General features: G+C 32.1%; 2 protein-coding genes across 2 annotated transcripts; both read left to right on the top strand.

The window, feature by feature from the left end:
- The first annotated feature begins 4,463 nt into the window (after positions 1–4,463).
- Positions 4,464–6,101, top strand: LOC143081825 (uncharacterized). The gene is made up of 3 exons (XM_076257508.1): positions 4,464–4,555; positions 5,326–5,374; positions 5,897–6,101. Exons 1-3 carry the CDS (start codon positions 4,504–4,506, stop codon positions 6,006–6,008), a joined length of 213 nt encoding a protein of 70 aa, XP_076113623.1. The 5' UTR covers positions 4,464–4,503; the 3' UTR covers positions 6,009–6,101.
- Positions 6,102–12,369: 6,268 nt separating this feature from the next.
- On the top strand, positions 12,370–15,956 carry LOC143084232 (uncharacterized). Its single transcript, XM_076260640.1, has 4 exons — positions 12,370–12,379; positions 12,893–12,997; positions 13,530–13,812; positions 14,696–15,956. The coding sequence occupies exons 1-4, from the start codon at positions 12,370–12,372 to the stop codon at positions 15,954–15,956; spliced, it is 1,659 nt and encodes a 552-aa protein (XP_076116755.1).
- The last annotated feature ends 260 nt before the right edge of the window (positions 15,957–16,216 follow it).

The raw sequence follows: 16,216 nt of genomic DNA, 5'->3' as shown, positions 1-16,216 counted from the left end.
AAACTTTTAATGAAAGACATAATTTCAAATTAACTGACACCTACTTTCGTACCAACTGCTGGTTGATATATAAGTATGTATCGATGACTGTTTAAAAAAGAAGGCATTAGTTTACCGATGTTCACAAAAAATGCGTACGCTTTGTACGATAAACCTGTATCAATCATATGAAACACGAGGTATTTTTTATTTCTACTTTTAAAGTAATTGATATCATGGTATTTTGTTTAAATTGTAAACTGTGACACGATATCGTGTTTACGGATGTCCACATAAAAAATTCAATCTACAATCATAAGGTATATCATATATCGATAATTACGATCACACACAAGAAGGTGGTTTACAGATTTGTGTAACTAGACTGAATTTTCGATGGAAACAGTTCAGTGAAATGTGTTTTCTTTTTAAAGAGATTTAACTATTCTGTTTATTTATTCCTTTGGTTAAATGTATTCCAGTATAGGTGAATGCCCAGATGGGCAATTTGTATAAAAAAAATCTATATTTGTACTATCTAAGGTTTCAACTCCCTGAGGCAAACTTGTTCTTAGATGAATTTGGCTATTTGTTTTAGGTATGTTTGCCATATAGCTCTTCAACTATTTCGGTACTTATACATCACTCGGATTTCTAATGTTTGGCCTTGAGCGTTCCTTATGAAGGTAAATACAGAGCAGCGCTTCGGACGCATGAAATTATTAAACGTGTTGTTTTCTATATTTTGTAAAAGCCAGTCGACACTGATGTTGAGAAATACAAATGCGCTTTTACGAGGTGATGCCTAGATGTACCAATTTCCAATGAGCAGGTTTACAATAGTTCATGCCATAGGTCGGTTGTTGTTCACAACATTTCGGCTTCCATCACAACTCAAAGTTCGTAGTCACAAGTGACAACTAGTACTGAAAATCGTGTGTTATTAAGCAATATTATCAATATCCAGTTAGGATATTATCTATTAAGTGCTGCATTCATGAAAAGTTGTCTTTTTTTTTTTTTTTATTAAAATACAAACACACATCCGTGATATATCATTGAGTGTTGTTTCCATAATATCACCGCGATGAACCACTATTCTGTCATCAAGCTTTTCGTCATAAATGTAATTCCCTGAACACCATAACACCATAGCTATAATTTAGTTATGACAATTGACTCATAAACAGTTTACTGATTAATGTTCTACAATGTCTGCTTTACATATTGTTTTATATGCAATAGCATACTTTACTTAATCAATGGCGTTTAATTAGAAATAATGCAACATAGACTAAATGAAAAATAGCAAGTAAATGAATGCAACGTGAAAAGCTCAAAAATAAACAAAATGAGCTCTTTAAAATATATTGTATCATATGTATTTAATTTTTCATTACTTCGGATGACTTTTTGGTTTGCACGAGACTTTTTCAATAAAAAAAACCCCCACATAAACAAGGAACAGGTCTAAAATAAGGATAAAATTGTACATGTTTCAAAACCGAAACAGCTTAACGAAAATAAGGTATTTGCACAGGTTTGTACATCTTAGGATATACAGATGGCATAACATGTCAGTAATCACATAAAACATTTCACATTAAGGATTGTATCAGCATTCAAAACTAACAATATGTCAACATTACTTGTTCTTTGTTAAAGGCAAATCATGTTTACTCTCTCATAAACAGACAGTACAAATTGCATACATATTAGTAAGTAATAATAAGTGGACTTTATTTACTGTTTTATTATCATAAACATCCAAATAGTATGATCATGAAAATTAAGCTTTTTTTACATAAAGCCAGTAAACAAATCGAAAAAATCTTCAATATTTTATTACACTTTATTCACTTCTTTTTCATACAACTTTTAAATATCGATATGCTTCTATGAATGTACCATCATACATAACGGACAGATTCAAAAGTGGTTTAAATAATATCACAGATTGATTTGCATTATATACAAACAACTATCAAAGGTCAATCATTTGTTTAACAGATAGCAATCAAATGGTTAACAATAAATTGCGATATGACTAAAGCCTCTCAAAATGTCAATGCGTAGGAATATTTAGTTCTACACAAACGAAAACAAAGTTAAGCAAGATACACTAGAGTGTTATCATTAAAATGTACTTTTGATATTCAAATTTGGCCTTATATATTACACAAAAAGTTTCACAAAAATAAAGGCAGCAAAATAAGAGATATTAACCATTAAACGTCTCAATAACAATTGAAAAAAAAATCAACGACAAAAAATAAACTTTAGTCTGTCCTTTTTTTTACTTTTACCACTAGTAAATCAATATAGCTCTCAGTGATTATTTCTATAGGTAAATATTATTCGATTTGTACCAATTGTGTTAATTTCTTGGTTAAAGGACACACTGAACTTAAATGTTCAAAGAAGAAGTAATTTTCGATAGCATGTATAGTCTCTCATACTAACTTTTATGGAATCAACTATTCACAAAAAATATATGCAAGGAACGTTGGTTAAAAAAAATCAATCTACCGTACTTTCAAAAGACACGAACAATTATGTATGATATATCAACAATGATCAAGGTGGCATATCTGGTTTTTGGTCCTGTTCTTTTAAATAATGTATACCTAGTACATATTGTTGGCCTAATGATCAGTCGTCTTGTATTTCAGAAATACCAAGATGAATTGTCGTCTTGTATTTAAAAAATACCCAGATGAATTGTCGTCATCAAGGTTTACAATTCAGTTAAGAAGTAAATTACATAATTGTCAAAACTTAATTGTTTTTAAAGGAAACAATTTTCAGCAGCTGTGAATCTTGATTGAACACGACAAACATTAACCGCGAAGGGAGGTGCAACCACAATGCAGGAGTTTACTTAATTGTTTGCGTAATAACTGCGTATAAAAGCTTCAAGCCGGCATATGTTTCTTTAATAGACGTTCACAGAGTAAACAGTTGCATTTGCTAAAAGTAAGTTATTTAAATCAATGAATTTCAAAGAAGTAGCGTAGCAAATTTGTTGCGATGAAATAGCCTAGCGTTTTGTGTGAAATGTGCAAATTAAAATACACATTTATCTTATTTTTTACGGTGTATTACTAATTCTGTTTTCGTTTCAACATTTGTTTGTTATTTATCATGTTGACTTAGTCTTGACCTAGTAATAGTCAGAGGCAGCTGGTGATTTCGTGTTAAATGGAACGTGAGTCTGTTATTTAGCACAATATACATTTGTTTAGTTGTTGTTTTTTTAAATTCGAAGGATGATGGTGTTTCATGGTAATCTTTCTTATTTAAAAGACTTAACCCTCCGTCTTTTTTTCTATACCTTTTCTGTGAAAACTTTTATACATTCGGATAATAAGGTTGTTTTCTTCGATGCATATTGAGCACTTGGTCTAAGAATTATTGGGCAAAAGTGCTCTTCAATTTTGTAATTGATGTTGTTCTATATTTCTTATTCAAATTGATCATTTGCAAAGAATCGAGGTACACGAATGTAAAAAACCAATTAACCATCTTCTACATTTGAAAACATATGTACCAAGTCAGGAATATAACAAACACTGTTGTACATTTGTATTTGCCATCTGAGCACGGACTTTTTGAATTTTTTGAATTTTCCTCGGAGTTCAGTATTTTTTGTTATTTTACTTTTTACAACTTATGTCTTAGTTTTAGAATAGACTATCAATAACGTATTGTGCGATGCCGTCTTTGAAGATAAAGCTCTTCAACCTATTACATAGGAGTAACACGACGATTTGTTAACCTTTCATGATGACATGAGATCATACCTACAAATGTTTGTCGGTTCATCTTACTCAGTATTTTTGTTTTGAATTTTTTTCTCACAGTTTTGTATAATTTTGTTATTTTACCTTTAATTTTTCGATAATGTGTTTTGTATACTGTATTTTTGTTCTGTTTGGTTTGGTCATGGCGATGTCATTTAATTTGCGACAAAAGAGTTTGATTGTTTCTTCGGTATATTTCGCCCATCGTTTTTGTCTTTGTCGCCGCTCATGTATGACATTTCACAAATATGAAAGAAGTAAGAGTTATCTGACAGAGCAAAAATGTTATCTTATTTTACAACTCAAATATCACTTTAAAATACCTGTGAATCTAATTTTAAGCTTATGTGAATTAGACGTAACCTTCTTGATGTACCATGGATGTCAACAAACATAAACATTTATGTAATATGTATTAATTTGGGATTTTTTGGACATGTTGTCAATGTTCTCATGAGAGGAAATTAGATTTACAGATGCTGTGGTTTGTAAATCCTTTTACTTACATGTGTAAAATGCTGTAATGATAGGATTTGAAATTTTAATGCAAACTAAAATAGAATGTGTAGACACGGCAAAAAAAAAAAAAAAATAAAGCATATTCAAAGTAGAATGCACAATATGTCTGCTGTTGTTTTACATCAACATAATTACAACTTTTCAATAAAAGAATGTGTGTATATTTTTTGCAGTTTTTATCTAAAAAGAGTAAAAAAGAAGAATGAAAGTCTCCGTTTGTTTGATTATTTCTCTGCTGTTGGTTTTTGCTGAAGGTATGAACATAAAATTAATACATCTGTTATAACATATACTGTAAATTTGTATCTTTTATCAATATTCGCACAAATATAATCACAATACAAAAGTTTATAAAGCAATAGTTGATGATTTTAACAGTTTTGTAATTACAAGTACACAATTCATCTAATGACATACGAATTGATTGGATGATATTTTTTTTGTGTAATGCAATTGCCATTACAGCTGACAATATTATCGCTGGCGAATTTGGTGTTGGTAGAGGAAATCCCTGTTCAAAGAATTTATCATAGATAATAGGATTAAAATTATGTCGACCAGAGACGCAATTTTTCACAATAAACTGGTCAGTGAAGCTTGAAAAGTAAAGGCAAATAGAGAACAACCGAATTTCAGCAGATTTTTTTTTAAATCAGAGACAAATAAACAACAGAGACTAAAATGGCATTGCCGACTCTTATTACATTGTATACATATAGATAGTTTGTTCACAAATATGTATATCACTTATAAGTTTGTCAGGGAAACAAATATTAATAAAAAAACTAGACAAAATAGCAATACCAGCAACGGGTCACCATATAGCAATAATGAGCAAAATTATTGTAAACTAAACGTTGGTCCATTAAGTGTTATTCGTTGAACATTCATTTTCGTGGTTCACCTTAGCCCATGAAATCCACAAAAACTGGTATCCAACGAATAATAATAAATCCTCAGTATTTAATTACATGTGAAGCAACCGATAAGCCGTTATTAATATTTTTTATTTTAAAAATTCAAGTTAACAAGGCAAATGAAGAAATGCTGGAAGACAATGGACTTCTCGAGAAGTAAGTAAAATATTCACATAGCGTGATGTGTTCTTTCTGTATAAAGTCTTATTTAAGTCTGACAATTATTTGTTATTGTACAATAAGTCAGAAAATAAGCCTGTCATAATAATCACAGACAATCAAATGGAAAAAACTATACGTATTAATCCTCTATATGTGTAAAACTTGTTTACCGAACCATACATTCATGATATGTTCCTAACTTTCTAGTGTGTTGCTCTTCCTTGGAAAAACAGAAGATGAGTCGGATTTTATTATTAAACTAACAAGCATGCTAAATCACACTCTTGTAATGTATGGTTATCGAAGTTTATAGTCTTTCTTATTGAACATCAAATACTGTTAAAAAAAAGGTCTTGTATTATAAATATTATGATTTGTTGAATCAATTGGTCAGATAGTCATCCCTTATTCAAGTGATTTACTCCGAATGGTTAGACTTTGAAATTTACAATAAAAACAATGTATGATACTTATTGTTTTTCAACAATATACATTTCTATTTTTGTCTTGTTTTAGGCTTGTCAAAAGAAGTGTAGGGTGCATCGGAAGATCTTGCAGTGTTTTCAATCCGTGCTGCTTCAGACACACATGTTCGTACGGACAATGCACCTACGGATACGGCAAGTGAGCTCCAGCATGCAATACTTACAAGTTCTAGAAATCCCGAAGCAGCATACTTACGAAAAGGATGTTACTTAAATGTAGAACTTGTAAAAATAAAATAACAGTATAATTAAAGTGTTGTATAGTTTCTTTCCCGCAAGAATGTCTATTATTGGTGATTTTTTTAAATTATTTTGGTAAATATTTAAAATGTTTTTGCAATGATTAAATGAAAAAAAAAACATACTAATCTAACAATAACACAATTTAAGTAATGCTTTGTATTCATCGCTTCGTATAGGTACCATTATTTTATACTAAGTCAGAAATATGACAGTTGCTATCCATTCGTTTGATGTGGTTGAACTTTTGATTTTGCCATTTGATAAGGGATTTTCCTATTTGAATTTTCCTCAGAGTTCAGTATTATTGTGTTTTTTGTGTTTTTTTTTTTTTTTGTAAGTTTTCATTTCCTTTTAGTCATGTGTATTTATGACAAATGCCTTGATTGGGGTATAGCTGCCTGTTTTTTTTTATTAAAAACTGCACGTTATCATCTTGAGGCCTTATTTTTTTATTGTGATGTTGGTTTATACAGAAAAATTTCAATTTGATTTTTGAGGCATAAACTTATTACAATCTATAGTCGCCGTCACGTAAAATTGGCACCATGATTTTTGTCGAATTTGTTTTAAATATTAGTCGCATTCACTCGAGACGATGTTTTTCAAAGAGCGGAATAAAAATCCATTCCAAATATCCACTACTGTCCTACCTTTTATTGTGTTTGCACTGTATAATCCTGACCTTCACATTATCCAAGATCATTTTCAATGGTGGAATCCGACATTGTTATTACCGGAAGTGTTGCTGTGGAGTTTCACGTACAGTTAATTTGCATATTTCTCGGAGCTACTCGGATCTTTTCATCAATTTTAAGGTAAGTCAAAAGAAATATTTTATAGCAGACGATAGACGACCATAAATGAAGAAGAAACATTTACGCAAACAATTAATATATTTTGAATTTATCGTACCATAATTATTTCAAACTAAAAATGCCACCTAAAAACAAAAATGTAGTCAGAAACCTACAGGTAAATACTTGTAAACAAAGGAAATAAAAAGAAAAACGAAATTTAAACACAAAACAAATAAAAAATGCAGACGAATAATCTGCAAAGGAACTTTTCATAGCACAGACACTTGCTTGTATTCTAAGGTCGACAATCCATATATATATATAACTGAACCTTAAGAGTTTAAATGCATAGTAGAGTAGCACAAATGGTGCAGGTTTTCTTCTCCAACTTGTGCCAAAACTTGGCAAAAGAGTGCTTGACAGTACTCAAGTTCCGAAATATCTGTTCCTTTACCTATGCCTATAGCTATGTCTACCCCTATCAATCAGAACTTGAAATTTTTAAACCTACCTTATACACATATGTTTATCTGATGCAATGTCCAGTCTTGAACCCTAATCATTAGTCCAAATTAATGCTGTTCAACAAAATATCATCAAATTTATAAGCTGCAAAATTGATTTTTCAAGTATGCAGTAAAAATCAAAATGAGAACAAACCCACAACCACTTGAGAAATCATACTTCGCAGATCATTAACATCAATGACACAAAAGTAAATTGTCATGAAATTGGGAATGATACAGAGAATGTGTGAAACTGAAAGAGACAACAACCCAATTAAAGAGCTAAAAACAGCCCAATGCCACCAAGCACAACAGTTACTTTTTCTGGTTACACTGAGTAGGGATTTTTAAAAAAGAAGATGTGGTATGATTGACAATGAGACAACTGTCCACAAGAGACCAAAATGTCACAGACATTAACAACTATAGGTCACCGTACGGCCTTCAACAATGAGCAAAGCCCATACCGTATGGTCAGCTATAAAAGGCCCCGATAAGACAATGTAAAACAATTCAAACGTTAGTTTTTTGTCTTAGTTAGGCCAAATAAAAATATATGTGTGGTTTCAGTAACTCTACTGTCCCTACTTTTTCGGCTTAAAAATAGCCTACCCGTAAGATTTTATTGCCATTTTTTTATTAAGCACTGTTAAAGTCATAATGTTGCTCCAATAGACTCAATGTAAAAAAAAAATATATATAAAATAAAAAAAAAAATCCCTACCTACCTACCCTAACTTTTTTTCAAATGTAACTGGAACCACACATACTTTTTTATTTGGCCTTATAATTTTTTTTCAGAAACATTCTTTTAGTGACAATCAAATTATTTTAATCATTTTTTTTTCTGAATTGAAAACTATAGGTATTGGGAGATCTCATTCTGGATTCCGAATTTTTTTCTCAGCTTAACCACAATTTTTTTTCACTTTCTTAAAAATAAACATAACACACCTTTTAAATTTTAATATTCAATTTCATATAGTATTTATAAGAAACAGGCCTCTAATTTTAATAATTCTTGCTTCATGGTCACCTTTAAAAAAGTCAATTAAATTCAAAATACCATGATTATAGTAATCTGTTATACTATATAAATTTAACAATTATATGCCACTGTTCTGCCTTCAACAATGAGCCAAGCCCTTACCCCACAGTCAAACATAAATGTTCCTGAAATGACAATTGTGAAATAATTCAAACCAGAAAACTTAATGCTAATCATTTTTGCTAATCCATTTAGAAACAAAGCAATGAAAACTAGAGGCTCTAAAAAGCCTGTGTCGCTCACCTTGGTCTAGGTGAATATTAAACAAAGGACACATGACAAAATTGTGTTTTGGTGATGGTGATGTGTTTGTAGATCTTACTTTACTAAACATTCTTGCTGCTTACAATAATCTCTATCTATAATGAACTTGGCCCAGTAGTTTCAGTGGAAAATGTTAGTGAAAATTTACAAATTTTATGAAAATTGTTAAAAATTGACTATAAAGGACAATTACTCCTTAGGGGGTCAATTGACCATTTTGGTCATGTTGACTTATTTTTAGGTCTTACTTTGCTGTACATTATTGCTGTTTACAGTTTATCTCTAACTATAATAATATTCAAAATAATAACAAAAAAACAGCAAAATTTCCTTAAAATTACCAATTTAGGGGCAGCAACTTAACAACCGGTTCATCTGAAAATTCTAGGGCAGATAGATCTTCACCTGATAAACAATTTCCCCTCCTGTCAAATTTGCTCTAAATGCTTTGGTTTTTGAGTTATAAGCCAAAAACTGCATTTTACCCCTATATTCTATTTTTTTGCCATGGCGGCCATCTTGGTTGGTTGGCCGAGTCACTGGACACATTTTTTTAAACTAGATACCCCAATGATGATTGTGGCCAAGTTTGGTTTAATTTGGCCCAGTAGTTTCAGAGGAGAAGATTTTTCTAAAAGATTACTAAGATTCACGAAAAATGGTTAAAAATTGACTATAAAGGGCAATAACTCCTAAAGGGGTCAACTGACCATTTTGGTCATGTTAACTTATTTGTAATTCTGACTTTGCTGAACATTATTGATGTTTACAGTTTATCTTTATCTATAATAATATTCAAGATAATAACCAAAAACAGCAAAATTTCGTTAAAATTACCAATTCAGGGGCAGCAACCTAACAACGGGTTGTCCGATTCATCTGAAAATTTCAGGGCAGATAGATCTTAACCTGATTAACAATTTAAACCCATGTCAGATTTGCTCTAAATGTTTCGGTTTTTGAGTTATAAGCCAAAATCTGCATTTGACCCCTATGTTCTATTTTTAGCCATGGCGGCCATCTTGGTTGGTTAGCCGGGTCACCAGACACATTTTTAAAACTAGATATCCCAATGATGATTGTGGCAAAGTTTGGTTAAATTTGGCCCAGTAGTTTCAGAGGAGAAGATTTTTGTAAAAGTTAACGACGACGGACGACGGACGAAGACGCAGGACGACGCCGGACGCCAAGTGATGTGAAAAGCTCACTTGGCCCTTCGGGCCAGGTGAGCTAAAAATGAATATCTTACACAGCAACAAACAACAACCACTTAATAACAGGCACATACATACAGAATGTGGCACTGTTAAACTTGTACTAAAGTGGGGTCCCAACCCTCCCCTGACATTGGACAGTGGTGTAACAGTACAATATAAGAACAAACTTTTAAATCATGAAAAAAGGCTGAATTCATTAGATGGATACAAATAAAAATACATGTAACAACTAGATTTGTCAAAACGACACGAATTGCCCTGTCTCAAAAAATTGAAAATCTGCAATTTCAATAACACATGTGGACCCAAACATTAGATTGTCTCACATATCAAAAATCAGCTCAAAATCTGAAGGGGTATAGACAAAAAGTCTGCATATGTAAGATTTTCAACAATTTTCAAAGTCATTAACCCTTAACTTTGGCAAAAATCAGGGGAGTCAAACTAAACCTAAACTTGATGTGCAACTCGTCATGGTAAACTCACATACCAAAAATCAGCACAATATCTGAAAGCGTTTAGAAAAATTCTGCATAACTGTGATTTTCAAAAATTTATCAAAGTCCAAGGCCTGTAATTTTGAACAGATATCAAATATCCTTCAATAACATTTTATATCTGTTTAATTACACTGAATAAATTTTGATTGAAACTGTCTGTAAAGAGAAGGGAAATCGTAGTAACACGGGAATTATACATGTACATGTACTTATATACAAGTTAGTGATGTCTTCTTGTAATGCCATGGGATCTACATGTATGTTTAAACGTCATTGTTATTCCATCATTAAATCATTCATTTGTGTAGTCTTTTTTTCCTCTTTATATCTGACATTTTTGTTGTAAAAGTATTCGGTTTAACTCAATTAATAGTGTTTAACCATGTTTCTTTCAGTAAACATGATAAAGTTAAAAAGGTTCTTAATAATTTTGGTGGGAAGACGCTTGCAAGGGTAAAAGAGAAATATCCAAAATGGCAAATACCATGGTATTTGAGGAAAATTCACTGGCAGTGGTGAAAAACAGGCAAATTCGTTTGAAATGAAGAAAATATTAGAATATATGAGAAAAATAAACTGGCTATCAACCTATCAAAATCTAACAATGTTATATAAGGTATAATTACATACCAAACAAAGTTATCATTTTACTCATATTACAGATGTAAGACAGAAATTAAGAATACTATATTTTTTTCAAGTAGTCGATCAGTCACTGAACCATAAAAATGAGGTCAAGGTCAATGGACATGTGACATACTGAAACTCAATAACATAAGGCATCTATATACAAAGTATGACAGATCCAGGGATTCTACCTTCTTAAATATAAAGCTGTTAAGAAATTATCTAGTACCACCCCCATACAACTATCCCCGTGTCGAGCTTCTGCAACAATCGTTAGAAATTTAATACTTCTCCAAAGAAAAAACAAAACAAAACAACATTTATTCTCCTTTATATTCAAGTGTTTGAGGGGAGTTTCAAGCTCTAGATTCCCACCTACAACCATTTATGTTAATATTATTAATATGCAGTGTTAAGAATCCATACAGTATCAGTTTAAATTTAAAAACTGGCATAGGCAGATCCAGGGGGGGGCCTGGGCCCCCCTTTCGTAGGAAAAATTTGGTGGATTATATAAGGAATCATTGAAGCACGACTGGATATACATGTATATCCTTTTTGCATATACCCTGGCGACGTTAAAAAATGAATGATATTCAGTTGATAACAGTAAATTGGTGGAAGATACACTGACTATCAACCAATCAAAACTCAGGATTCTTACATAAGGTGTAATTAGGTCACAATATTCAAGCTTGAATACTGTCTGAATTTGGATTGTGATCAAATTTTTGACATAATATAGGTTTTTGTCAAAAATCTATTCCACCATACTGTGGAATTAAAAAGATTTCTTCTTTGAAAAATTTGAAAAAAAATAACAAATCCCTTCATAAAATTGTAAACAAAAAATCCCCCCCCCCCAACTTATTGAAACCCCCTTGGAGTAAAAACCTGAAAACTCAATCCAATCCTTTCCTATGCAGTATGGGATCTTGTTAAGTACAATTTCAGAGAGATTCGTATATGTTAAACACAAGTTACTGTCTGGACACTAGCAACATGCTTCTTTTTGGGCCTTTTTTGGCCCCTAATTCCAACATATTTCAAGCAATTAACCAAAAACTCCATCTTAGTCTCTCCTTTGTTATATGGAACATTTAGGTACAATTTAAGAGAGATCCATACAATAACACACAAATTATTGTCTGGAAACTATAAAAATGCTTGTTTTTGGCCCTCTATACCTAAACTTTGGCCCTATAACCCCTAAAATGAATCCAAATATTCTACTTGTTGTTTTAAACATTGTGGTCAACTTCAGAGCAATTGAAATACAAGTTATAATCCTGACCACCTAATATGACTGATGGTAATGAAAGTATTAACAGCTACCAGAATAATACATTTATTAAGATACTCAAAAAGTTACAACAAAAGAAAAATACAAATATCACCAAGAAGTGCTTAAAACAAATTAGAAATCTTTCAAATTATTTAATTTTTCTACACATGTAGTACCTTAAATCAATTTCACAGCTACATTAGAACAAAAACTTCTATATAGATTATTCTACTATACAACAATAATGTATAAATGATAACTGTTGATTAAGAAGGCCATACAACATGTCAGTGTCTTGCAATTATAAAAAAAAAAAAAAAATTGGTTAATGAAAAAAATTTATACAAAAATAATTACACAATAACAAAACATTATATACATAACTACATATTGTAATCTTTGTACACTGTCATTTTTAACAAAGCATCTGCATTTTGAAAATTGGAACTACCAAGAATCTTAAGTAGAAAAATCACATCCCATTCTTACTATGGATTACCTCCCTTTGGTCATATGCACATGTTTTGTTTTTTTTTTCAGACAAAAGAGCTGTTAAGGAAAATTTTCCAGTTTTTTTAACAGAAAAGGAGAGAAATAAGCCATGGGCAATACAGGATCCAATTAAAAGATTAGTGAAGGTAACAGGTAAAATTAACTTAAAAAAAAAATCTTATTAAGAAATAAAATTATTTGCAAAAAAAATCAACAATTATGATTTCAAAGTAGACAAACTTTGTTTGATACCTGAATCATTGGGATCTTGAGGTCAAGGCATCAACAGCATTATCTACAGGTATAACAGCTCACTGTAAATACACATCAACAATTGAACATGAAAATGATGCAAGGGTCAGGTGTAAAATTGGAAATAAATTCCATTCCTATCCTCCCACCTACACTGAATATAGTAATTTTAAATGAATTACGTGTATATTAAAATGATCAATTTCAGATAATGTAATTGGGGCAAATGTATAATTTTTTTAAGTGGGGATAAGAAAACTTGAAATATATTGTCAAGTTATGCAAGTCAAACAACAATTTTTTATGATTATGTAAACAAGAAGATAAATAAATGCCCCCAATTACCTTGAATACACTCTATACAATTATATACAAGTTTTTTTCTATCATTTTTATGTTATATGCTGAAATACATGGACAATTGAAATTTCAGGGATTAAACCAACTACATTAAGGAGATATGTCCATACAGATGCCAGCGATGATGCTGTGCATGATGTTGTGAAGACAGTTCATAAGGCTGCTGTCCAGAAAACTGTTAAGAAGAACCAGAAGTTGGATGATTTCGACAAAGGTGTGGTGAGAAGGACCATCTATGATCTGCACAAGAAATCCCAGTCAGTGACCATGCCAAGTCTGCAGCAAGCTCTGAAAATGAAAGACATTGACGTTTCCATATCAACAGTGTCGAGAACAGTGCGTTTACTGGGGTTTCGGTAATTAATTTCATTCATTATGTTTGGACTTAATCCATTGTTTTGTAGAACATGTATCTTAAATCATCTCTTTTTACATGCTTAAATATCAATTATATATACACACAAGTCTAAATTGAAAAAAAAACTTTCAAATATAAAAAGGAAGATGTGGTATGATTGTCAAAGAGACAACTCTCCACAAAAGACCAGAATGACACAAAAATTAACAACTATAGGTCACTGTAAGGCCTTCATCAATGACCAAAGCCCATACTCAGCTATAAAAGGCTCCTTAATCACAATTGTTGTAAAACAATTCAAACGTGAAAACTGACAGCCTAATTCAAACCTATGGTTGTGTTGCATAAAAACCTCTATTTCTGTACATGTGCATGAAAACAAATTTCTTGTTAGAGGTGTCTAAATACAGCACGAACAACATAAAAATCGTTGATTCCAAAATTTGAAACACTTATATAACTTGAAGTAATGAAATATTTACCTGCATTAAATACACATTTTAGTATTGAAAGACATCATCTATACATCTTGGAAATATTTATTTGCTCTGTAGTCATCAGCAAAATTGTCTGAAAATAAATAAAGCAATATTAAAATTTATAGCTACAAATTATTAGACATATGTGAAATAAAATCTAATGCATTAATCACTTTAAAATTGTAATATGTTCCATTTATTAAACATAAACCTGCAGAAGTCTCTATCAGAATGTGGTAACCTCTTAAACTGACAAATATATAGAATATTATTGACACCCATCTTTACTTGAGATTTAAAAGTATATTTTCTGCGCCCCATGTTACATGTATGTTTTAGTGTAACCCTTAAATGTTATGCAAATTTTGTGAATGTTTATATTTATATGATTATTTTTTTCAGGTTCTACAAGAATGCGTCAAGCCGAAGGTTAGTGTCGGAGAGGGAGGACATCGTTCTCTTGAGAATGGCATATCTTCGTAAGATACGTAAGTTTAGGCAGCAAGGGCGTCATATTGTATATCTGGATGAGACTTGGTTGAACACTAATCATGTAGTAAAGGGTGACTGGCTGGATGTTCCCAACACGTCCATGTCTGTCTTTGAGCCACACTGTAAAGGTACCCATCGGAAAGTACCTTCTGGCAAGGGTACTAGATTGATAATCTTAGATGTTGGCTCCTCTCAACGAGGCCTAATCCCCGGATGTGGTCTTATATTTGAGTCGAAAACCAACAGCTCTGATTATCATGACGAGATGAATAAGGAGCACTTTACAGAGTGGTTCAGAGATACACTTATCCCTAAACTGCCTCCTCGGTCTGTAATCATAATGGACAATGCTCCGTATCACAGCCACTTAGATCCTGACTCAAGGGTACCAAACACTAACAGCAACAAGTCAGAGATCTCGGCATGGCTGGAGAAGAACGTTGTACAGTATGATAAAAAAAAAGTGAAAAAGGCCGAGCTGCTTGATTTAGTGAAGCAAAAAAAGCCTCAACCTAGGTATATAATAGATGACCTTGCATCAGCTAATGGCCATGAGATTTTACGCACACCTCCTTATCATTGTGAGCTCAACCCCATCGAAATGGTTTGGTCTTATTTGAAAGGCTATGTAGCTAGATTTAATTCTAGTTGCAAGAAAAAAGACATTATCGAGCTTTTTGAGGAGGCCAAGTCCCATATCGATGCGGAGCGCTGGGCTAAATTTGAGACTCACGTGGAAAGGGAGTTTGAGGAAAAGCTCAGGAAACTTGATGGCATCAGAGACGAAGACGTCAATCCAGTGGTGATTGACTTGACGGACGATGACAGCCAAGACAGCCAAAGGACAATTCCTTACATGTTTTCAGAGGGGGAGGAGGAGGGGGATGACGTTGAAAATGACAATGACTTTGAGGACACCGTCTCTGATACCATCAATGATGCTGATGAGATTTTGTGCAATACCTGTGGTAGCATTGAACCACCCAAGCCTATTCAAAAGGACAAGTATATATCCTGGTTTCAGTGTGATGCTTGTGATCAGTGGGTACACAACAGGTGTTGCACAAAATCTTCTCTTGCGAAGAATGTCTGCCTTCGCTGCTTCTCCATTTTTAATCACCGGAACCTCAGTGAACCACTGAATTCGCCACTGGAAGAGATGGAACAGTGATGTCTTTCTTTCATGCCAGTAAAATAGTAACATGAACACCACATAATTTTTATCTATTAAAGATATTTTTAAATGTAGGTTAATCAAACATACATTGTACTTATAGCAATGTAAAAAAAAAAATAATATTCAAAGCATGGTAAGAAATATGATAAACAGAAAAACTCCCATCTTTTCTATGAAAGTGATTTCCTATCTCATGTATCTATAATACTGGAAATTTTTTAAAACTTTAAAAAAAATGCCATCAATTAAAATTA

The sequence above is a fragment of the Mytilus galloprovincialis genome, chromosome 7 (genome assembly GCF_965363235.1).
Source record: "Mytilus galloprovincialis chromosome 7, xbMytGall1.hap1.1, whole genome shotgun sequence".
In the NCBI taxonomy this organism is placed as follows: Eukaryota; Metazoa; Mollusca; class Bivalvia; order Mytilida; family Mytilidae; genus Mytilus; species Mytilus galloprovincialis.
Note: the sequence above shows the minus strand (reverse complement) of the source record. Positions and strands in the feature narration are given on the sequence as shown.